Source organism: Rousettus aegyptiacus, unplaced genomic scaffold (assembly GCF_014176215.1).
Source record: "Rousettus aegyptiacus isolate mRouAeg1 unplaced genomic scaffold, mRouAeg1.p scaffold_m13_p_6, whole genome shotgun sequence".
NCBI lineage: Eukaryota > Metazoa > Chordata > Mammalia > Chiroptera > Pteropodidae > Rousettus > Rousettus aegyptiacus.
The window spans coordinates 97,873,458-97,894,963 of NW_023416309.1; the positions used below are offsets into that span (position 1 = coordinate 97,873,458).

The 21,506-nt window shown below is 49.6% G+C and overlaps 2 protein-coding genes across 5 annotated transcripts; both read right to left on the reverse strand.

Annotated features, from left to right (window-relative positions):
- Positions 1-536: 536 nt before the first annotated feature.
- Positions 537-10,837, reverse strand: GSDMB (gasdermin B). Its single transcript, XM_036223100.1, is given in 9 exon segments — positions 537-1,656; positions 2,136-2,206; positions 2,593-2,731; positions 2,855-3,015; positions 3,621-3,644; positions 5,102-5,186; positions 5,785-5,957; positions 7,569-7,739; positions 9,878-10,837. Coding segments are annotated over 9 exon segments (1,218 nt in total). The 5' UTR covers positions 10,149-10,837; the 3' UTR covers positions 537-1,533.
- A 2,387-nt stretch (positions 10,838-13,224) lies between these two features.
- Positions 13,225-19,581, reverse strand: ORMDL3 (ORMDL sphingolipid biosynthesis regulator 3). 4 transcript variants are annotated; one of them, XM_016164656.2, is made up of 4 exons: positions 19,444-19,581; positions 16,126-16,325; positions 15,262-15,413; positions 13,225-14,847 (listed from the first exon to the last, which is right to left on the reverse strand). In XM_016164656.2, the coding sequence occupies exons 2-4, from the start codon at positions 16,297-16,299 to the stop codon at positions 14,712-14,714; spliced, it is 462 nt and encodes a 153-aa protein (XP_016020142.1). In that variant the 5' UTR covers positions 16,300-16,325; positions 19,444-19,581; the 3' UTR covers positions 13,225-14,711. The 4 variants fall into 4 exon arrangements, with proteins under 4 accessions (XP_016020142.1, XP_016020141.1, XP_016020140.1 ...); XM_016164655.2 differs by having other exon boundaries at positions 16,126-16,320; positions 19,444-19,556; XM_016164654.2 differs by lacking the exon at positions 19,444-19,581 and adding an exon at positions 18,941-19,167 and having other exon boundaries at positions 16,126-16,320.
- Positions 19,582-21,506: the final 1,925 nt, after the last annotated feature.

Sequence of the window (21,506 nt, forward strand, 5' to 3'; positions counted from 1 at the left end):
GCCTGTCCTTAAGCCTCATATAAATGGAATCATACAGTACATACATAACCACTCAGATTTTCTTTAGTATTGCCTGCCCCAGGATGTACAGTCAACTGAGAACCTCCAGGTGCTGCCTGGTAGCTCTACCTCCTGAAGTCAAGCTTCCCTGAGCTGCTCCCAGCCAAATACTTAGCATAGTGTGAGTACCAGGGCCTGGGCATTCCTGTCTGATGGGGATGCCTCCAGTAGATGACCTTCGCTCAGGTCAGCTTGGCTGAGACTCTCAGAACTGTACCGCAGTCTGAGACTCTTCCGACTCAATCCTTCCCTCCTTCACTGCTTTCACAGTTTTCAGACCTGCATTGTCATTTGAAGGCTTGCCATTCCTTTTTCTGCTCCCCGTCCCATTTTTCTTTACAGGCTTTTCCTCTATTAAGGCTTTTGCACGTCTACTTCCATTTTGGCACCTGCTTCTCAGAGGACCCAAACATAATTACGTTCTTTCATTTGCTCAGCATTATGTGTGTGAGAGTGATCCACGTTTTTACACATAGTAGCAATTTGTTCTCTTTTATTGTATAAACATACCACAATATATGTATCCTTCCTAGTGTTACTGGACATTCAAAGAGTTTTTTCAGTTTGGAGCTCTTATGTTAATGCTCCCGTATACGCATGTCTTTTGGTGCATATGTGGACTCATTTCTCTCAGGTAGATGCCTAGGAAGTGGAGTTGCTGGGTCATGGCCATATGTTTAGCTTCAATAGATAAAGTCAAGCAACCTCCCAAAGTCTTTGACCAATATATACTCCCAACAGCATTTATGAGAATTCCTGTTGTGTGTAATATCTGTACATATTTAAAAGAAAAAATAACTTAGTTCCAAAGATCCAAAACTAATTTATATCACCCTAGATTCATTTTTAAATTACCTTTTTAAAAACTGTTGCTCCAGAAAAATGTTAACATACCCCAAAATGTTAATAGTGGTTATATATCAGAGGGAATGGAGGAGCACAGAATACTTTGACCTTTGACTCTGAGAAATATTTGAAATGCTTTATAACAAGCACATATTTCTTTTAATTACATCATCTCACAAATATTAAATAGAACTGAAAGGCTTACGATGAAAAAGCAGTCTCCTGTTTTCCTCTGCTCCTCTCCATCCCACATCCCCCAGCTTGCGCTCCTGTGATTACTTTCCAGCTTCCAGAGATGCGTTGAAATCTCTTACCTGCTGCCTCACTCTCTTTTTCTTCTCGGTTAATATCTTTTCTATTGCTTTACTGTCATTTAGTGAGGTTTCAGGAAGGAGAGGAAATTAATATGATCAGTCTCCCACTTTTAATCAGAAATCGATGCATACAAACCAGGCCGGGTTTTGTACATTATCGTGTAGGGAATGGGATGTATCAAAGAAGAGCCAACTGCTTGTTTTAAAGACATCATTCTGGTGACTGGGGGAGAAGCAGGGTGGGATGAGGATAGACCGGGAAGGGGAGCACCCAGAAGTTTTTGGAGAGAATGGTTAATGAGCTAACATATAGTTAGCATGACACAGAGGCAGGCTTCTCACTCAGCAGCAGCAGGATGGAGACAGCAGCATAGATGGTGCGGAGAACCTGTGCCTCAGGGTCCCAGCCCACATATTCGGGCTGCTCACCGCAGTTCTGAGCCAGGAGAGAGAACACCCAAAAGGAACCCCACCAGACTATAAAGTTGGGAATAAGAAAATGCACCAGAAATGACTAATAGTTGGCCACACTCCTTAATCCTGAGCTCATGGCAGACCTAGTAATCCATCATGGCACTCTTTCCTGCAGAGCCTGGAGAGCCTGATACCTTCTCAACATAGTGACATTGGTACTGCTAAGCCATCAGCGTTGGCACTTAAGATGGTGCCAAGTGCCATCCTGGGACTAACAAGTTTCCCACCCCCCTTTTTAGGCAAGCAACAGAGTCTAAAAACCCATCCCAAATTGTCCTGGAAACTGTATGCCCTGGGAATTGTCACAAACCAGCTGGATGGATGTGAGCTGACAGATGACTGTGAAGTAGGAAGGGACAGTACCCTGGGACTTCTGGGTCCCTTGAGAGCATGACCATTTACTTCTACTGTGACCCCAGTCCTCAGCCTAGGCTATCTTACCTGCTCCTTCAACAGTGGCAGGGTCCCCTTCTCTAGGGCCTCAGCCACAAGCTCCTTCTCCTCAGACAGCTCTGAGGGTAAAAAAAAAAAAAAAAAAGGGAGGGTGGTCAGCAGAGAGGAGAGGCACACAGTGGGACAGGGCTTTGGTATCTGATCAGACCCAAAACAAGCATCAGAGTAGGTTCCAGAGACCCTAGATGGAGTTATTCCAATGGGCATCCGCTGTGGCTCTTGCTTTCCTCTTAGCCCGCAGGAGTCATAGACTGTGCCAAGGGGGAAAAGGAAGCAGTCCCTCAATTCCTGGCCTGGGGAAGATGGCTAGTTTCTGAAATGTGATAGTTTATCCTCACAAAATGTAAAGACAATGTATACCCCCCTCCTCCTAAGATTTGGTTCCCCATGGGTCCCTCTGCTTAGCATTGCCTCCATTCTAGCATACATGGAGACCCCTCCTCACCCATCAAGGCATCCAAGAAATCCATGATGGCCTCTGTGCGTGTCTCTACCAAGATCCCAGAAGCATTAAAAAGGCTGTTTATGAGAAGACCTGCTGGGCTGTCCATCTGTAGCTCACCAGAGATCAGGATCTCGGACACCTAGGGCCAGGAGATGGGAGGATGAGCGCTTGTCACACTGGAGCAGATTGTCTGCAGTGTGTCAACTGCCCTCTTCACTGGTTCCTCCCTCCCTTCACCCCAATTCTTTTTTGGGCCTCTTACTCTTTGCTCTAGATCCTGCAGCTGCTCATCCTTGGTGAGGCACTTAGAGAGGCAGCTTAGCGCATCTTTTCACTCCTCTTCAGTCAGATCCTGGAGGCCTCTCACCGTGTCCTGCACCCTTTCCTTCATGTTTCTAAAATCCTTCAAACTTAAGGACTTCTCTGTAGAGGCAGCAATTAAGAACCCGACCTACACAGCCCAACTAGCTCCACTACCAAGGCCCTCTAGACTCCATTCTGTGTCTATTTTTCTTCTGGAGATCACCTCTCATATCTTCCTATCTTCTAATCTTTTTACCAATCCCAAATTCTTCTCCACCTCCAGGAAATCAAAACTTATTCAGTCTTTGCCACTCCAAGTGCAATCTTTAGACCATACTAGAATTACTAAAGACTTAGAAGAAGTCAGAGCAGTGGTTCTCAGCCTTGACAATGCAAGAGAATCACCTGGGATGTAATTAAAAATCCTGATGCCCAGGTCACACCCCCAGATTGATTAGAATTTCTGGTGGTGGGACTCAGGCATCACCAGTTTCAAAGTTCCCCCAGGTGATGTCTATGTACAACCAACAAGAACCACTGTGTTTAGAGGAGACAGATGCAACCTCCAGACTAAAGTTGAAATCTTGCTTTGGGCACTGTCTTGCCCTTCTTCTCCCAACCCCTGTCTCCCACACACATACCACCTGAGCTGCCAGTCCTTGAAGCCAGAGGGTCAAGGGTGAATTGGTGTAGCCACCCTGAGCACAGCTGGCTCCCATCCTTACCTAGGTGAGATGAACCGTCTTTCTCTGCAAAGAAATGAAGAATAATCTCAGAGAGTCTTTTGGTCACCTCTAGTCCCCTGTGGACATTCCATTCCCAGTTATGAAAATTTTCATTTGTGGACTCTGAGCCCTCACTGCCCATGCCAGGGAGCCTGCATTATCATTGTATGTGTCAAAGCACTATATTTGCCGACCCATTCCCACGTCCTTGGAGATATGCAGCCATAGGATTATGCCTAGATGATTGAAAAAGGAACAGGAGCCCAAAGAGGGTGCAGCATGCCCTCAGTCAGAGCAGGGACTAGAATCTATCTCCTGGCTCCTCTGTTATGACATTTAAGAATAACAAAGGTTCACTCTTTTGAGGTAGCAAGACCTTGCCAGGACTGAACCTGCAACTTCTAAAACTTCCAGGAATTTTTTGAATTTTCAATCACATCTAATCTTTCCCAAGGCTTCTTGGGCAGTGTAATTCTTCTAGGATCCAGGGAAACACTCTGAAATTCCAGAGGAAGCCACATTCAGTGTAACCTGTCTAATTTAACCCATTCACTTTAAAATCAGGATAATCATGGTTCAAGAGGTGATAGAGCAAAGGAATTGGAGAGCCAGGACTAGATCCTAAGACCATCTGACTCCCAGTCCAGGCCTCCTTTTACAGCCAGTGCTATCATATGAGAACTGGTCAGGTAATTCAAATGTGTTCTTAGGCCAATAAGCCTTCAGTAAGGGCTGTGGCCCCAAGATCCAGAACCCTAATCCACACAAAGCAAGTCAAAGTTGTCAAAGCCTGGAAACTCTAGGCCAACATGCAAGCCAACATACTTCTTCAACAGGTAGACTTTTTCTCCTGCCCTTACCATAGTTTCTACCCTTGGTGTACCCCATTACATTCTTAGCTTTAATAACTCTATAATTCCAGACCATTTGTCATTTGTTATTCCCTTTAAAAACAGTATCTTTGCCCATTCTGGAATAATGAACAGGATGTTCAGAAACTCACTCACCTTCTGGAAAGGATTTTGTTTTGCCAGAGAAGCAAATATCTAAACCAATGCAGAGAGAGAGAGAGAGAGAGAGAGAGAGAGAGAGAGAGAGAGAGAGAGAGACCAGTTATCAGAAAGACAGTTTTCTCTATGTAAGTTCCTCTTGTCTTTCCTCAGTCATCACACCCTTGCCCTCCACCAAAAAAAAAAAAAAAAAAAAAAAAAAAGCAAATAATGGATGAGAGATGGAAGTTAACACATCTAAGGAAGGATTAGTGTCATGATGGAGCACATCCTAGGTCAGTGGTGTCTGAAGAAGGAGCCTCAGTCCTTCTTCCCCGTCCTGAACCCTCCCTCTTCCTTGGAACTTACTCCCATCTTCAAGCTCACCAGGGCCCCTCCAGGCTGACGCAGAGCCTGGCTGAATCGACCCCCACCTTACTCATGTATTCAGGTGCTCCCCCAACCCTGCCTGCCCCACCAAGCCTTACTTACTCATCCTCTCCACGTTGGGGAAGACTAGCTGCTTTATTCGATAGCCCAGAACATACTTGGCGGGGACGGTCACTGCCCTTTGGTGCTAAGAAAAAGAAGCCCACGTCGATTGATCCCTAGGTGCTTACATAGTTATCTTGCCTAATCTCCCAAACAATCCTGGGAGGTAGACATTTCATCCACATTTTATTTATAGTTGAGAGAACTGAGGCTCAGAGAGGGGCAGTAGGTGAGCCAGTTTCACAGCTAAAAACAGCAGCAGCAGAGCTGAAATTTGAATCCGGATCTGACCTCAAAACTCAAGTTGTTTCCACTGTGCATTCGATAAATGTTTATTGAGACCTGTTTTGTTCCAGGTACCGTGGCTCCTGCCCTCCTGCCTCCTAGAAGGGGAGGCAGTCAATGAATAAGCTAAAAACCCCCATGTGATTATGAACCATGGGAAGTACTGTGAAGCAGATGAACACAGGGCATCACTACAGAGTACCGGGGAGGAACTTAGCAATGCCACACACACATTCTTAGCAAGAGAAATCATAAGAAAGCCAAGGAGCAGGCAAGATTTCTCAGGGAGGCCTAGAGGAAGAGCTGAAAAGGCTGGAGTCTGGGCTGGCAGTCCCCTGACCCACAGTGGATGGGCCCAGTCTGGTTCTCCTTTAGTCCTTGCCTCCCAGGACCCTAACCTTGCGTTCATATTTCAGACTGCAAAGATCCAGCTGGCTCTGAAATGCAAATTTGCATTCACTTTTCAGGGTTTCCTTCTTTGCTGTCTCCAGAGTTTCGGTCACCAAATACAGGTCTTCTCTCATTGTCTGGATTAATTGGAATGAAGTGGGTAGTCTTCTCTTCAGCTTCCCAGAGGGAATGGTGGTGGGGATGAGAGTTCAGGATCTCAGGGCCCCACCTCCCAGTGACATTTCTCCCTCTCCATCAGCTACTTCCTATTTGAGATTGAATGCTTCTCAAGCTGGAAAACCAAGGCACACAGTACCCCCATAACAGTTCATTTTACCCACTGTGGGGGCAATAGGATGCAAAGTAGAAAGGGAGCTAGCTCACTTAGCCTTTGTGGAAGACTACGATGTGCCAGCACCACGAGATCCTCTACACACTATTTCATTTCACCCTCACCACAACCCTATGATGTAGGCAGAATTGCACTCATTTTTCACATGAGGAGGAAATCGAGGCTTAGGAACAGGAGGTAAACAGTCCACGGTTACACAGATGATAAGAGCAGAGCTGGGATTCAAAACCTGGTCTATATGAGTCCAATGTATGTGCCCTTCCCATGGTACTGAGATAGGCATCTGCCTAGCCCATAACACCCTCTTCTCTGAGAAGATGCTCCAGCTCCTCGCACTGGTTCCTGAGCTGTAGCATTGTCCGGAAAGCATCTCTGATTCCAGAAGAAAATTCATTTTGTGACTAAAAATACCCTGATGGAGCTTCTGATATTTGCAACCAAAAAACCCTCAAGGAAGACCTACATCCTTGCTTCTGTTGACCTTCTTCTACCTGTCCAGTACCCTCCCCACAACTCTATATAAACACACCACATAGCCTCACACGAGAAACAACAGGTGTTCAAGAAAAACTGAGTTCCCTTTGAAAAACTTCAAAGGCCCCACCCCAGCAATACTGTGGTGGGGAAGTGTAGTTCAAAAAACAAGTAAAATTTCACAGTAAGCCTTTCAGTTTTAAATTAAAAAGGAAAACCAAAAGGTATCCACCACATTCCCCTGGAGGACTAGCCCCAGGATAAGCGGCTGGAAGAAAACACCGAAAATAAAATAATTGCTGAAGGGAAAGAAAGGCTGGTAATGTGCCTTTAAGTCCTTTGGAATGCCCTCGGCAATCAGAACCTCTGTGGCACCTGATTGGTCCCACCCTGGTGTGCTGGGGTAGTGGCACTTTCTATGCAGGAAGTGTTCTACGAGGGTGCTTTGACTTCACTGTGCTTCACTTCAGCTCTCTTACCGAGTACCTACTGTGTGCTAGGGATAAACACAGAGAGATTAGTAAAGACAGTCCCTGGTCAAGAGTTGTTCTTAGTCCAGTGAGGGAGAGGGACATGGCAACCTCTGGCTTGCCGCAAGGCAGAGTAAAACAAGCATAAAAATACAGATTGGAACAATACCAACTAGGAAAACAGAGAAGAGAAAAGTAGCCTCCTGAAACCAGCAGCTTTGGTCCAAGTCAGAGAAATCAGTCATCCTGGAGGGTAGCAGGGATGCGAGTGAATTGAGGTGGGTCAGAAGGTTTCCTGGAGGCTAATCCTGGAAGAATGAAAAGGCTTTCTGAAGGTGGAAAAGAGGGCAGCATGCTCGAGGAAGAGTATGTTGAAGGAGTGCTAGGAGTAGGGAGAGGCCGAACCAGCCAGGGTGCTCCCAACTCAGATGCCCTTGATACCCAGAATGGCTGCTCCTTCTTAACCTCCCCACTGCTGCCCATCTCCAGTCTCACCTGTTCTCAAGGGAATTCAGATATTGCTGGGATATCCGGGTCTTCAATATCTTGATTCTCTGTTCCTGGGACCCATGGAAGTCCCCTGCAATTGTTATTTCTTGGAGCGATTTCATTGTCAACATCCCCTTTGAGTCTACTGTGTCCACAGGTTGGAACTCAGCCTTTCGACCTGGAAAGAGAAGGGTAAAAGTCACACTGATGTCTGGATTTCCGGAGGAAAATGCATTTTGGAACGGGTTGAGACATGACAGAACAGGAAATAGTGCCTGAAATCAGTCCTGAATGTGCGACACTGATGTCTCAGGGCCTATTTGTTTCTCGAGCAATGTAAAAGTTTCTACTTTATCAGAAAGAAAAGAAAAATCAAACCTTATGCACACAAAGAGTACAGCATGGAGGAAGGGTAAAAAGACTAACTTTACGGTGGAGAAACTTGATGAACACTACCTCGGCCAGGTGACCAAGATAAAACACCAACAGTGAAAGTCATGTTGACAGTAGGTACCCTTGATTATGATGTAATGAGAATGGTACTTTACCTCTATTGTCTTCCTCCCCAAAACTTATTATTACCTCAATCTAACCATGAAAAAAAAGACATCAGACAAATTCCAATAGAGGGGCATCCTACAAAATGCCTGACCAGTACTTCTTCAAACTGTCAAGGTCATCAAAAACAAGGAAAGTCTGAGAAACTGTCACAGCCACGAGGAGCTTGACGCGATCTGACGACTAAAAGTAATGTAGTGTCCTGGACAGGATCCTGGAACAGGAAAGGGACATTAAATAAAAACTAAGAAAATCTCAACGAAGTATGGCCTTTAATTAGTAAAATAAACAAACAAACTAAAACCTTTGTACACTTTAACGATACCATCCGTATCAGAGAGTTAAATAAATAATCCATTTCAAAAAGAAGGCCAAGTTGCTAAAAATAAATCCAAATTACCAATTTACTTCATTCGTACAGAGTTTTTTAAAGGTTGGTTTCACCTCTGCCTCTGAATTTTTTATGCAAACAGACTTTCCCTTAAAGGAAGTTAACTTAGTCAAACATTTTTTCTGTACTCACACTTTGCGCCTCTGGGGAGTATTATGATCATGGCGAAACATCCTACTCCTGGTTTAAAATTTTTTTTTTTCTGTCTTCAGTGAACCGGTCATTTGGGAAACTGATTTTTTTGAGAACTAGCTTTTAGTAAATTGGTTCTTGGCAATTTGCTTTTCGGAGAATTGAATAAGAGTCTTTGAAAAAACACTAAGCTGAAATTTTCCTAAATCCCCTTTGCTTGCTTAAACTCCGCTGTGGAAACATCCGCCACTTCCAAGTAATCTGGGCACTGCTCTTGGTCACATAACAGCGGTGCCTGGCACATGGCAAGTGCTCTAAAACCGTAAAGTAGTACTGTTAGAATTCTTTCCCATCTCTTGGTGAAACCTAAATGGGCTACAGCTGAGATGTCTGAACTGTAATAACTCCTCTCTATGAGGCATGAGACACAAAAATAAGTCTCTAAGTGAAGGTTCAATAACTTACCCTGGGGCTTCTAAAACCCAAGAAACCCCAGGAATAGCAGAGCAGGGAGGCAGGGGAATGGAATAGAACTTCTGTAAATCCCCTCAAGCCTTTAGGGAGTTTCTGCTCACCATTCACTTCCCATTCAGTCATGATCTCCAGGGAACATGAAAGGATAAGAATAATAATAATGGCCATCAGCAGAATGATTGAGGTGAACTTGTATTGAATGTTCCTTTTGTGCAGATATTGTGATAAATGATTTACGTAATTTATCTCATTTGATTCTTGCAACAGTCTAATTGCGTTTACAGACAAGGAAACAAACTTAGAGAGATGAAGCAACTTGTCCAGAGGTCACCCAGCTCTAAGTGGTAGAGCCAGGCTTAGAAACCAGATGTCCCCAGCTCTAAAGCCTGCATCTTTTCTTAACCACTGAGCAAATTTGCCTCCATTTTTTATCCATTTAAATGATAAACGTATTAACACATGAGAAGACATCAGCTAATTTAAAAGTGAATTATTTACAAAGGGAAAAAAATGAGAAAGGAAGATCATTTAGGAATAGTTTCCAAGAAAAATAAATTTCCACTTCACTTGTTCCCATCTTCCCTTGCAGCACTTCTGTGCATTTCTTAAACTGAGGTGTGTGAACATGTCTATACAAATTCTACAGGTTCTTTGTTGACTGGTTGGCTTGGTTGTTGGCAATGGGTAGTTGAATGTGGGATGGGATACAGGAGGAGGGGGCTGTCCGCTGGCTGGCCACCTCACATGTACTTCATACTGACCTTTGAACACAGAATCCAGCTCATCAAACTGCCCTTCACTCTCCTCTCTCTCCAGTATGTCCTCCAGGGTGAGGTCTGTACTGTAGTACCAGCAGCCCAAGAAATTTCTCTTCTTCCTTACCAGACAGAAGCAATGAAGTCTGTCAGCTTCAAGGATGCTTCTGACAGCAATCATATCACCTCCAGCATCCAACTCTTGGACCACAATTCTTGTGTATGTCTTAAATACACTGGGCATTGTGTGTGAACCAACTGGGAAAAGGAAGCTCATTTCAGTTTGGGGGATATTGGTTCAAGTTCCTAAATCTTCTACCTTTGGCAGCCTGGGGTCAAGGAAGATCCAACAGTTCTAGGACAACCAGGACTTGGGATTATTTGCCTTCCCTGTTTCTAGAAGGCAAAATGGTCACTATACACTAGGGAGGGGTGACCACCACCAATACCAGATTCTCTTCTACTCCTCATGGAACACTTCTGGAGGAAAGATGGAGCAGTGATTGCCCCCAAACAGAAAGTGAGACCTGTTTTCTGCATCTCCCACAGCAGAGTTGCCCCCTTGCCCAGAGAGACCTTAATGGGTGGGAAGGCAGGCCCATCGTCCCCCAGCCAGACCCTCACTGGTGTTGATGAAGAGAGAACCCAGGAAGGGATGAGGTACATGGCTGTCTGACCTCACATTACCAACCCCAATTGATTACTTCCTCCCTTGGCTCTGACTCCTGGGCCTCCCTCCCTTGCTTTATTCTGTGAGGCAGTTGGATGAGTGCCCCTGCCAACCATGTCTCACCGAGATGGTGGTAAGTGGCCTCAGAAGGAAACAAAGGAGAAAGGATGGTGCGCAAGAGTGGCTCAGAGCTGGGCGCCCTGGCCAGTAGCCCGCGCACACACCGCAGGTCCTCTCGCCGCAATATCTCGTCACTTTCTGAAGGGTCCCTTATACTCTGTAAACTAAAATGAATCTCAAAGCCCCACCTGGGGCATCTCCCCCCACTCCCCCACTCTCCCCTTTACCTTATCCTGGTCTAACACCAACCCCTGTACCTAACTCCCCTGCCCTGCAAGACCCTCCAGAGGCCCATCACCAGTCCAAACTGGCACAGCTGCTGCTTCCCCGTTACCATTCAACAGCAGCTCTTTGTCTCTCCCACAGTAGACACTTCAGGCTCTTACGCCAAATCCTTCTTAGACTCTCCCCTCCCCTTCCATTCATCAATCAGAAACACTTTTCTTCTGTGACCTCTTTCCCTTTTCTCAGGCTCTGTTGCTTCTTTCCTGTGGCCAGGCCTCCCCTCACAAGCTTCTTGGGTTCCACATCCGCATCCTACTTCTAGCCACCTTCCCCTAAGTCCCTTCTGGCCTGTCCAGGCACCTACTTACCCATGCTCCCCCTTCTCTGTGCCTGCCCTCATCATGGCAGCGAACTCTCAACTCGCTGCAGTCCTAGGAATTCTGGATGTCTGGAAAGGCAGTGCCCAAGGCCCACAGGCCCATCTCAGGTGCCACCCACCTCTCCCCCATCCTCAGCCACTCACCAGAAATGGAGATTGTGAGAATCCCCTCTGTAAGATCTCTGAAGTTCCTGGTCAGTGTCTCAGGAAGCTATAATAAGGAATTATAAGGAATCGGAAGGCTGGGTAGAGCTAGGTGCCCCACCTCTCAGGCCCTTAGATAAGCCACATTATGGCTGGGCTGGAGGCAGATAAGGCAGGCCTGGCGGGCAGATCCAGTATGTATATGTGTGTATATATATGCATGTGTATATGTACACACACACACACACACACACACACACACACACACAAACTAGATGAGTAGGTGAGTCTGGGCCAGAGAATGGTGCAGAACGAGGCACACTGGGCTGTGCAATCCAGTGAGTTTGGAATAGAGAAATAGAATATGGGTAGGTACCAACCAAGTGCCCACTGTGCCAGGGATATGAGAGTGATCTCACTGGAACCAACTACCCAAATGCTATGCTATGGCAGGCAGCACTAAAGACTCAGAGAGCAGCAGTATCTAATACCTGTATGGACGGGCTGGGCGGATAAGAAAGACTCAGCCTTGCTCCCCACCACAGGCTCCCATGTGGCCCTCTCAGGAAGATGCCAACACCTGTCCTCCTCACCCATCTCTTTTCCAGAGAGAGGCCTCTGGCTCTACCCCTCAGTCAGAGATAAGTACCCATGCCCTGCCAGTCTTCTGGCCTCTGCCTCCTTCCATTCTAAAAGAACATTTCAGGAGATGATGATGGAGGTAATGACAGCAGCAATACAAATATGGCCGCCATGTTCGGCATTGACTGCTTGCTAGGCATTGGCTAATCCTCATAATGGCCCTAAGAGGTATTATCCTTATACAACAGAGGAGAAAACTGAAGCTCAGAGAAGTGACTTGACAGGCCACAAAGCCAGTTAAGTGACAGAGCTGGGATTTGAACCCAGATTATTGTTGCTGTGTCCCAGCCCCTCAAGTGACTGCACTCTCAGGTCCATGGAGGCTCCCAGGGTAGCCCCGCCCCCAAGACCAAGGCTGAATTTCTCCCAGTGCTGTGTGGGCCTCACTCAGGGGAAGACAGGGAACGGAGGAGGGAGGTGGACTTGGGCAAAGATCCTGAGCTCTCCCTGACACCCACTCCAAGGTCATTGTGATGCTGGAGTCCAGCCAGAGAGAGCCCCAGCTGCGGGGGGCAGCTCCTCCCTCCCATCCAGGACTTTGTACTTGTCCCGGGAACAACAGATGATACTGCACAAAACAAGCTGAAAGGCCAGGAACCTTAGAGACACAGAGTTACTTCGCTAAAGGACTCCTGCCTTTCTGGCCACCTGAGCCTAAGTCAGCCCTAAGGGTCACTTCTTCCCCTCCCGCTCACAGGAGGAAGCATGGAGATTCCTCTGAAGACAGAAAGGCCAGGAGGAGATGCAGCCCTCCTAGGAGGGAGCACTGGGGGAAGAGAAGTCAGAAAGCGGGGAGGCATTCAGAGAAAAAGGATGGGTACCTCTCAGGACTCTGACTTCATTGATAAAGCCTTTGCTGAACTGGCCCCCTCCCATGGCACAAGCCAGCTCTCTGCCAGCCCAGCCTGGCTCAGCCGCCCTGTCCACAGCCTGCCCTGTCAGAGGAATAGCCGGGCAAAGCCACAGAGCAGAATTCTGCTCTCTACCTGAGGCTGCGCCCAGTTCCTTCGCTGTCCCCTTGCTCTGGGGACAGTAGGAAAAAGAGCAGTCGCAGGGTCCATCCCACTATCCAGGCATGCTCCCACACTGATGCTCCCACACTGCCCTCAGCAGGAGCCGCTGCCCACACCCTTGCCCCCTTCCCCGGGGCCCTTCAGGAAGCAGAGGCCAGGCTCAGGGCGAAACAGGAACACATTGTCTTTTATTTACGTTTCTCAGAATACTGTACAAAGGGAGTAAAAATCCTATTCACACTTTGCTTAGAAAGATTTTGAGGTGAAAGTTCCCTATGATATATGGGTGGGGGTTGGGGGGACCAGGAGGCAGAAAACAGAGCCGATGCCCTCCCCTCCTCCCTCAGGGCCCTGGAGGGGGGCACAGGCACCCACGCCTTCTCAAAGGTAACACAGACCCTAGTCAGAATGGGAAGGGAGGGCGTGACACGTCTCCAGCCCACACCCAGGCTCCTGCCCCAACTCTCTTCTCCTCAGTGAGGAGACAGGGCTTGCAGGCCACTCCTTGCTCCTTCCAAGGCCCTACACAAGCACGGACCCTGCAGGACTCTGCAGCCCACCAACTCGTTTGGGAGCGGCCTCAACAGCCCCACGTGTGCATGCCACACGAGGGGCCCTGCCCCAGCGTCAGTCTGCACAAGAAGGCTATGAGGTGAAGGACTGCAGAAGGACCCCATCATTCATCATTCCCAGTTTCCCCATGTCCCTCACGCTACTGCGGAAGGCAGTGTTGAACTGGACCTGTGCTTACGATGACTCACAGGCCTCTTCTGCCCATCGCTACCCCTTCACACCACCACCATGCTGTGGGTGAACTAACTCTCCGAGCCTGCCCCCTGCTCTCTGACCACTTCCCTAAGGCTGAAGTTGGGTCTAGCTTCTGTCCCTCCCCTCCCTCTGTCCCTCCCTCCCTGACACCAGTCTCTGCTGCTAGGTGACATCCTTCTTCTAAGTTTCCACTAACCATCCCCACCCCTTCTCTCACCCCCTCTCCGCCTTCGCCAGGGCAGGATGGCAGCAACCCCGGCCTCTGAGACCGGGACATCCACACCCAGCCCCACCATTCCTCTCCTTACCCTCCCTACTTCTATCACCTACTCAGCGTGGGTTGGAAGGGAGTTGAGAAAAGCAAGAGACTTGGATTAGACAGTTCTCTACCCGGAGGGATGAGGCACCGTGACGCACTGGCTTTAAAACATAAACAAACTGAGGGTCATCCTAAAGGTTTCAGAACTAAAATGAAACGACCTAGAAGCTGTACCGTCCCCTTGGAGAGGTTAAAGTGCTTTAGCGGTCTGAGGATGAGCAAGTCAGCAGGGGGTTTCCCTGGCCTCTTGTCCCAACCTCACAGATGTGTTCAGCCTGGGAGCCCAGCCCATTCCACGGCCACCCCCACAGAGTCTCTATCCAAAAGGCAAAAGGAAAAGATCAAAAAAATCAAAAGGGTCAGAGCCTGGAGGCAGGGGCCACCCCAACCCCACTACAAGCTACTTCAAGTCAGCTACTTGGGGAAGTGAGGGGGAAAACTAGGGCCCAGAGGCTCAGCCCCCATCTCTGGCAGCATCCAGAGGATCCTTCTGTCTTCAGCATCACAGCACAGGCTTCGACCCCTCTCCTGCCATCTGGGCAGGGAAAGGGGCTGTACCCTCAGTACTTATTGATTCCAAAAATCCGGACTCCATGGAGCTGGGGCAGCTTGGGGATGAGCACACTCATCAAGGACACAGTGTTGAGGATGAAATGGATCTGGTCGTACTTAGTATAGAAGCTGGTGAGGAAGTACCTGGTGGGGAAGGTTCAGGAAAGATTTAAGATTCTATTTGAAAGACTCCTTCCTCCCTCATCCCCATTGGCGAGAAGCAAATTCCCAACCACTGGGAAGTTGTGGCAAAGGGCCTCAGAAGTAGGGCAGCAAGATCTCCCTGGCTGGAGACCCCTCCCAACCCAGTCCCCTTGCTTTACCCCAGGCCTGTGGGCCTACCTCACTGGCAGGAAGGAAGCCCCAGTTAGGAAAAGACAGGGCCAGGGAGGTGCAAGGCTTGAGCCCAGCATATGATCAAGGACACTCCAACTTCCCTTCCTCTCCTCATTCCTATGCCAAATGCCAAGCTGGGGAGGGGTTTAGGCCTGGTGGGGCCCCAGGGTCCCCCAGGCCTTGGCCTGCCTGCTAGCATCCTCCTCTACTCAAGGCACTCACAGCACAATGGGTGTGATGGTCAAGAACTTCCGAGACGCTGTGAACTGGACCCCGTAATCCATCTGCTCCCAGTGGGTTAGCAACCTCGCCTTGCCCTGGTCCGGGGTCTCGAAGGGTGTCCCCTTCACAGTATGCAGGAAGATGTACATGCCCTGGAAGAAGGGGCCTTCATTAGAGGACACAAAAGGCAAAAGGCCCTACAGCTTGGCTCCTCCACCCCAGTCACAGAAGTGGGCTCCAGGTGACCTGGAGCCTCCCTCTGCTGGGCAGGGGCATGTGGGTTGGAGGTCAGGATGAAGCAGCTGGGAGCCTGGCAGGGGAATAAGGAAACCCACTGGGTGAGAGGGCAGGCGCAGCATGAGGAGACGCACCCCTCCAGCCCCACGGGAGACTCCCTGTGCCAGCTGGGAAGGGGCAAGGTGATGGAAAGGAACTAGGCCCCTGCTTGCCCAGCAAAGGAGATGGTAGCAACCAGATGGTGAGGGAGCAGAGAGGGTCAAAAGTTTGAGATCCTAATTTGGGAAAGGGGAATTTCTGCACCAGGCTAGGCACCTGGGTCCTGGGACCTCTTTGGGACCCTTAGTTCAGCTCTCAATGGACCGTCTTCCAGGTCCACAAGCTACCCCATCCTGGAGATGTGCACGAATGTGCAGCTTTTATTCCTCTTACTGGAGTGCACAGGGTTGGAACCCAGAAGGGGGGAGTGGGGCAGAGATGAGAGCTGGGTCTAGGCTCTGGTGACAGATGCTTTCATCATGTCACATGTCACCCTGACTTCTGGCCCACGTCTGAGGGTTCCTCCTACTCCTCGGCCCTGCCAAAGAGCAGTCACACCATTGGGGAGAGCAGCAGGCAGGCCCTCACCATGTTGTGGATGAGGTTGGTGAGGGTCCAGACGACAGGGACGCTCACAAAGGGGATGCTGAGCAGCACGACGTGGAGAAGGCCGATGGCCAGCACGTAGGAGAGCCAGATGCCGCGGCTGTTCATCACCCGCGTGTTGGGGTTCACCTCGCTGTGTGCTGTGCCCACATTCATCCTGCTGCCCCTCTCGTGCTGCTGTTCTGCAAACAACCAGCACAGGTGAGACAGGTCACACCACTTTCCCTGCCCCCTCACACCCTCCAAATACTGAGGGAGGGAGGCTCTGCTCTCCCCAAGAATTCCAGACAGCTCTACTGTTTTGAGTCGCAAACAAAGAGGCCAGAGAAGGTCCATGTGAACTTAACTCTATTCATTTCCCAATGCTGAGTTGGGATAAATATACAACAGGACCGTCTCCTTCCAGGAAGGCTGCCTGGGTAGACAGGTCATCTAGAAGCATCCAGGCCCAGCACAAAGAAACCACTGCTCCCCCTTCAGTCTCATTCTCCAGAGCAATCCCATGAGGGCCCTTTACCCAGAAAGCCCAGAGGAGGGAAGAAGAGGCCCATCCCCAAGAATCACTCAGCACAACCCCTGCTGGCTATCTCACTGATGGGGGACATTTCCTTCCCTTCCCTACCTTCCCCATCAGAAGAAACAAAAGGAGGTGGGGCTTGCAAGGATAGGTGAATGAAATATTTGGGGAGTCACTCTTTCTATCCATCTCCCCTAATTTTTCAGTCCTGGGTCTCCCCCAACCCTGACCCAGGAGGACTGACAGGGTTAAAAAAAAAAAAGGGAGAGAGGGAAGAGAAAACAACGGACTAGGGATGACCTTTGCCCAGATCTAGAAGCCTCCTTCTTGGTGACATGAAACAACCCATACAAATGTTTTATCCATTTGGCAGCCATCGAGGCTAACCCTCGTGATGCCACCCACTCTGCTGCCAAACCACCAGGGCCCTTTTCCCCACCAGAGGAAAGGCGAGGACAGAGAACATGGCCAACAACTATAGCTCCAAAGGTAGCTGGAACTCACACCAACATACCCCTCCTGAAGAATCAAAATCATACCTGCGGACTCTCACCAGCCCACTTTCCTCTTTGCCCCACCCATCCTCACCCCAGCCTCCATTCTCAGCACCATGCCTTCCCTTGCCCACTCCAATGGCAGAAGCATGTAGTAGGAGAAACCAGAGGGCTGCCCTTGATACTCAGGAATCAGTGCATGCCAGTTGCATTCCTGGATGCAGGTAAGAGGAATGAGAGCCCCTCATTCAAAGCTCAGCTGTCCCCAGCCCCCTGAGGGCCCTGTGACCAGGAGGCGGTGGGAACAGATGATATGTTTGTACTGGCTCACTTCCCACGCTGAGAGATGGTCCTGCCTGATAAAGACTCTAAGGTCATTGCCATGGTATCAGCTCCATCTTTCCTGGGATGCAGAAAGAGGTCCCAGATGGGAGTATCCTGGAAGTGCCCAGAAGGCCACCCCCCTCACCCTGCTACGATGAACCCCCTCAGACTCAGTTGCTATCTATCTCTGGCTAGGATCACAGCCAAGCCTGTGTAGGAGCCTGAATTCTCAATGAGGATCAGTTCCTCACTTCCAGGATAATGGGAATGACTTTCCTTTTCTCAGACAGCTCCAAGTTTAGAGATCTAAGGGGAAACGTGACACACGACACACCTTCCCAACATGTAAACATACTTGAGACAACCTAGGATCCAAAGCTCCTGGGCCCACCAGCTCAGCCCATTTGGCTGGATAATTGGGCCCAACAGAAACCCAGTGAACTAGAAAACCAGGACTGGCTCAGTTGTTTACCTTCCCAGGGGCTTAGGGTTTGTTACCCTAACACAGCTCCTGGGACACCTACTACGCAAAAGCCTCCGCCTGGTGGGGGAGGAGGGCTGGCTAGGCAGTGAGGAAAACTAAGGAGGAGAGAAACAGTTCCCCAAGTCTGATCAGATTCTGCTGCTCCTCTCCACTAGACTTCTAGCCCTCCCTGGTATTTTGTCCAGAAATGCCAAGAACCCTGCTGAATCCCAGACCACCGTACACTCCTTTCTGGATGAAACAGGGCATCCAATGAAGCCTGATGAGACTAGGAGGGGCCTAGACCTAGGACCTGACACCTTGTGAAGCTTCTTCTGAAAGTGTGAACGCTATCTTCCCTGAGAGGAGAAATCCCAGGAGGCATCCCCCACCAAAAAAAAACAGACAAACAAGATCAATAAACTAAGACAAAGACTGGCAGCCAGGAAGCACTTTTGAGACTTTTGTGTGACTAAGGGTACAAAGCAGTTCCATTAGTAAAATCACCCATTGCCCCTTGCCCAAAAGGGGAGACATGGGGAGAAGAAGCTGGCAGCGGTAGAACAAGTCTACAGAAGCTGAGGCTGAAAAGTTCTGAGGCTATAGCTGGCAGGTGGCAGCCCATGCCAGTGCCAGATGTGGTTTCATAACCTGCCTCAAGCCAGAGCCTGTAGCAACTCTGCTGTTAACTACTTTCTTGCTGGTAGCTTTCCTACTCCTCTCCTTCCCCCTGGCTCCACACACAAATATCCCTACCCAGCCTGTCAGGCATCTAAGACAAGACCACCCTGTATCCCAGAGCAGAGGCCAGGTGAGCGATTCCCATTCTCTCCCCCAAATAAGGGCAGCCCTTTACGTGGCAAACCTTTTGCCTTCTGAATGAGGAGCTCAAGACATACAAGCTTGCAACTAGACCCCAACTGGGAGTACCTGGCAACACGCCACAATGCCATTTTCACCCCCGCACACCCCACAACCCGCCCAGCCACAAGAGCTCACCTCTCAGCTCTGGCCCTGACGGGAGGGTAGTGAATATGGAGTACTGGGAAGAACCCCCACTAGCCTGGAGAAAAGGTGAAGTGAAGAGGTGGAGTCCTCACTATTGTTGGGGTTTTCTGAGTGAGACCTCAAGCCGAAGAGGGGCCTCCCGCTCCGCTTCCCAGGTTGGGATCTCACAGTCCAGAGCCCCGCCCCCACCTCCACGCGTTCACTCAGCGCTGGAAGCGGCCAAACCTTCATCCCCAAAGCCCAACCACTCCCGGCCCCTCACCCACAGCCGAAGCCTGAACGCTCCACCCCACGCCCCACCCCCAGCCTCCCGCCCCTACTTTCCCTCTTGAGCATCCCTTCAGCTGCTGCACCCCCCAACACATCCGCTCACCCTGCCCGGTGTCCCCCAGCCCGGGGCGCCTGCCCCGCAGCCCCCACCTCCTTTTTCGCCCCGCCTCTAGCCCCAGGAGCCTCCCGGTTCCGCCACCCCAAGGCGGCCTGTCCGGACTCACCGTGCGAGCCGGGAGGTCGAAGGCCCTTGAGGGCCCGGGATGGGTGCCCGGGGGCGGGGGCCGCTGCTGCTAAAGCAGCTGTAACAAGCCGCGGCGGCAGCCACCCCGCTGGCAGCTCCGACCGAATCAGCGCCCTGCGCCGGCCCCCGTGACGTCACCGCCCAGCGCCCGCCTGCCGGCTGCCTCCTGGGAGTTGTATTTTCTCCCCCTGCTCGCGCACAGGCCCGCCCGAGGCCTCCTGGGACTTGTAGTCGGACCCTGCCCCGCCCCTTCCTTACCCCCAGACCTCGCAGCACTCCACGGACGGTTTCACTAGGACACGATACTAAAATCAGATGGTACTGCTTTGGTGCGTAATAACTGCATTTGCGGTTTACACGTGCCCAGTTTTGCAGATGAGGAAACTCTGAGTTTTAACTTGGTGGGTCCCACCTGGGCCAGAACCCAGAATTTGACCTCAGGTCAGTTTTTCAATTATACCTCGCTGCCTCCACCTTGGCCTCAAATTGGCTCTTACAGAAATAAAGGCTCCCAGCCTTTTGCCCCTCTGGACCCTCCTGAAAGAGGGCTTTTCACGGCTTTGGTTAGGATGAGATTCTGGAGAGCAGAGAATGGAGCCTGTGAGCAACATTTGTCCAGAGCCTCTCTACCCCTCAGTCCCACTGGACCGAGGCTGGCCAGGGCCATTCCACATCCTTGTCCTCCCCGCATTAAACATGAGAAGAGAACAACGTGTCTTGGGAAGAGCCCTTAATGAATAGTTAGGACCCTGATTTCCAGTCCTAAATTGGCTTGTGTGGCTTTGGGTGGGGAGGCTCCACCTCTCCCATCTGCAGTTTTCAAGTCTGTATGCTCTAAAGGTAAGAGCACAGATGTTAGTGCCGTGGGGGGCTGGCTGGCACTCCTTTCCCAGCTGCGTGACATTGGGCAAATAACATGTCTTAATCTCCAATTCCACACCTGTGAAACTCTACCTCCAAGGTTGTGCAAATTCAAAAGAATATGTAAAGCACCTGTTGCACCGTAGGAAGCTATTTCTGTACTAAATGGCTCTTGAGGTCTCCTGGGTCACTCGCACTTTTCATGTCACCAAGAGGGCCTTGTTTGAGTAGTTTCCACTGGCCCTACCCAGCTTCCTTCTAAGTCCACTCTGTGCACAGCAGGGCTGGACTAGCAGGATCAAATGATGTCACGACATGCCAACATGATTGGCAGTAATCACACACAAATGAATGTGAGGGGACTGAGAGAAGGCTGGCCCAGGGAGCTAGGGGAGTACTTCTTTCAGACCTCTCCCACCCCTCCCCAGAGGACTGCCAGGGAATAGATGTCACAAAATGAGTGGGGTCCAAGGAGGCAACTAGTGGGCACCAAGCAGGTGGATATCTGAACCACTCAGAGCAGGAAAACAAGCAGCTTCTTGAATATTTCCAGGGCCAGTGCACCAAGGATGCTCATCCCGATACCTAAATAATTGCCCCAGAGTCTGAAAAAGTTCTGCCTTGTGTTTTACAGAAGCTTCTCCTGGTTTGTGGAGGCCCCTTTCCTTATAGTCAGCCTTCTAAAGACATAAGCTAACAACTGAATGTTTTCCTTCCCACAGAAACCTCCCCATCATTTAGTCAAAAAAAGATGTCTCTAGTTTTTCCAAAGTGAAGCTGCTTGAGTCTTTGACTTCTCTCTGGGATTCTTCCATTCTTCATTAAGATGATAGAGCTGTCTGTATCTTTTCTAGTTTTCTCACATCTCTGTGAAGTTCACTGACCCACTCTGGGGTTGCAAATAAGGTTCTGACTAATGTGTAGTCTAACGGAAAGATTACTGGACGTGTCATGCCCTATTAATAACTCCTGTTATCAAGTTTTTTTTTTTTTTAACAATGGGAATGAACAGAATTCTGACTCACTCTAGGTTTGTGGATCACTTTCTGCTTAATTTAGCCTGAGTCTCTGTCATCATCCTTCTCCTTCTCTAGCTCTCTGCCTTCATAATTAGCATGCCTTCACTAAACACCCTTCAGCCATAAATAGGCCTAAGTACTGTTCAGAATGAGTGACAGCACT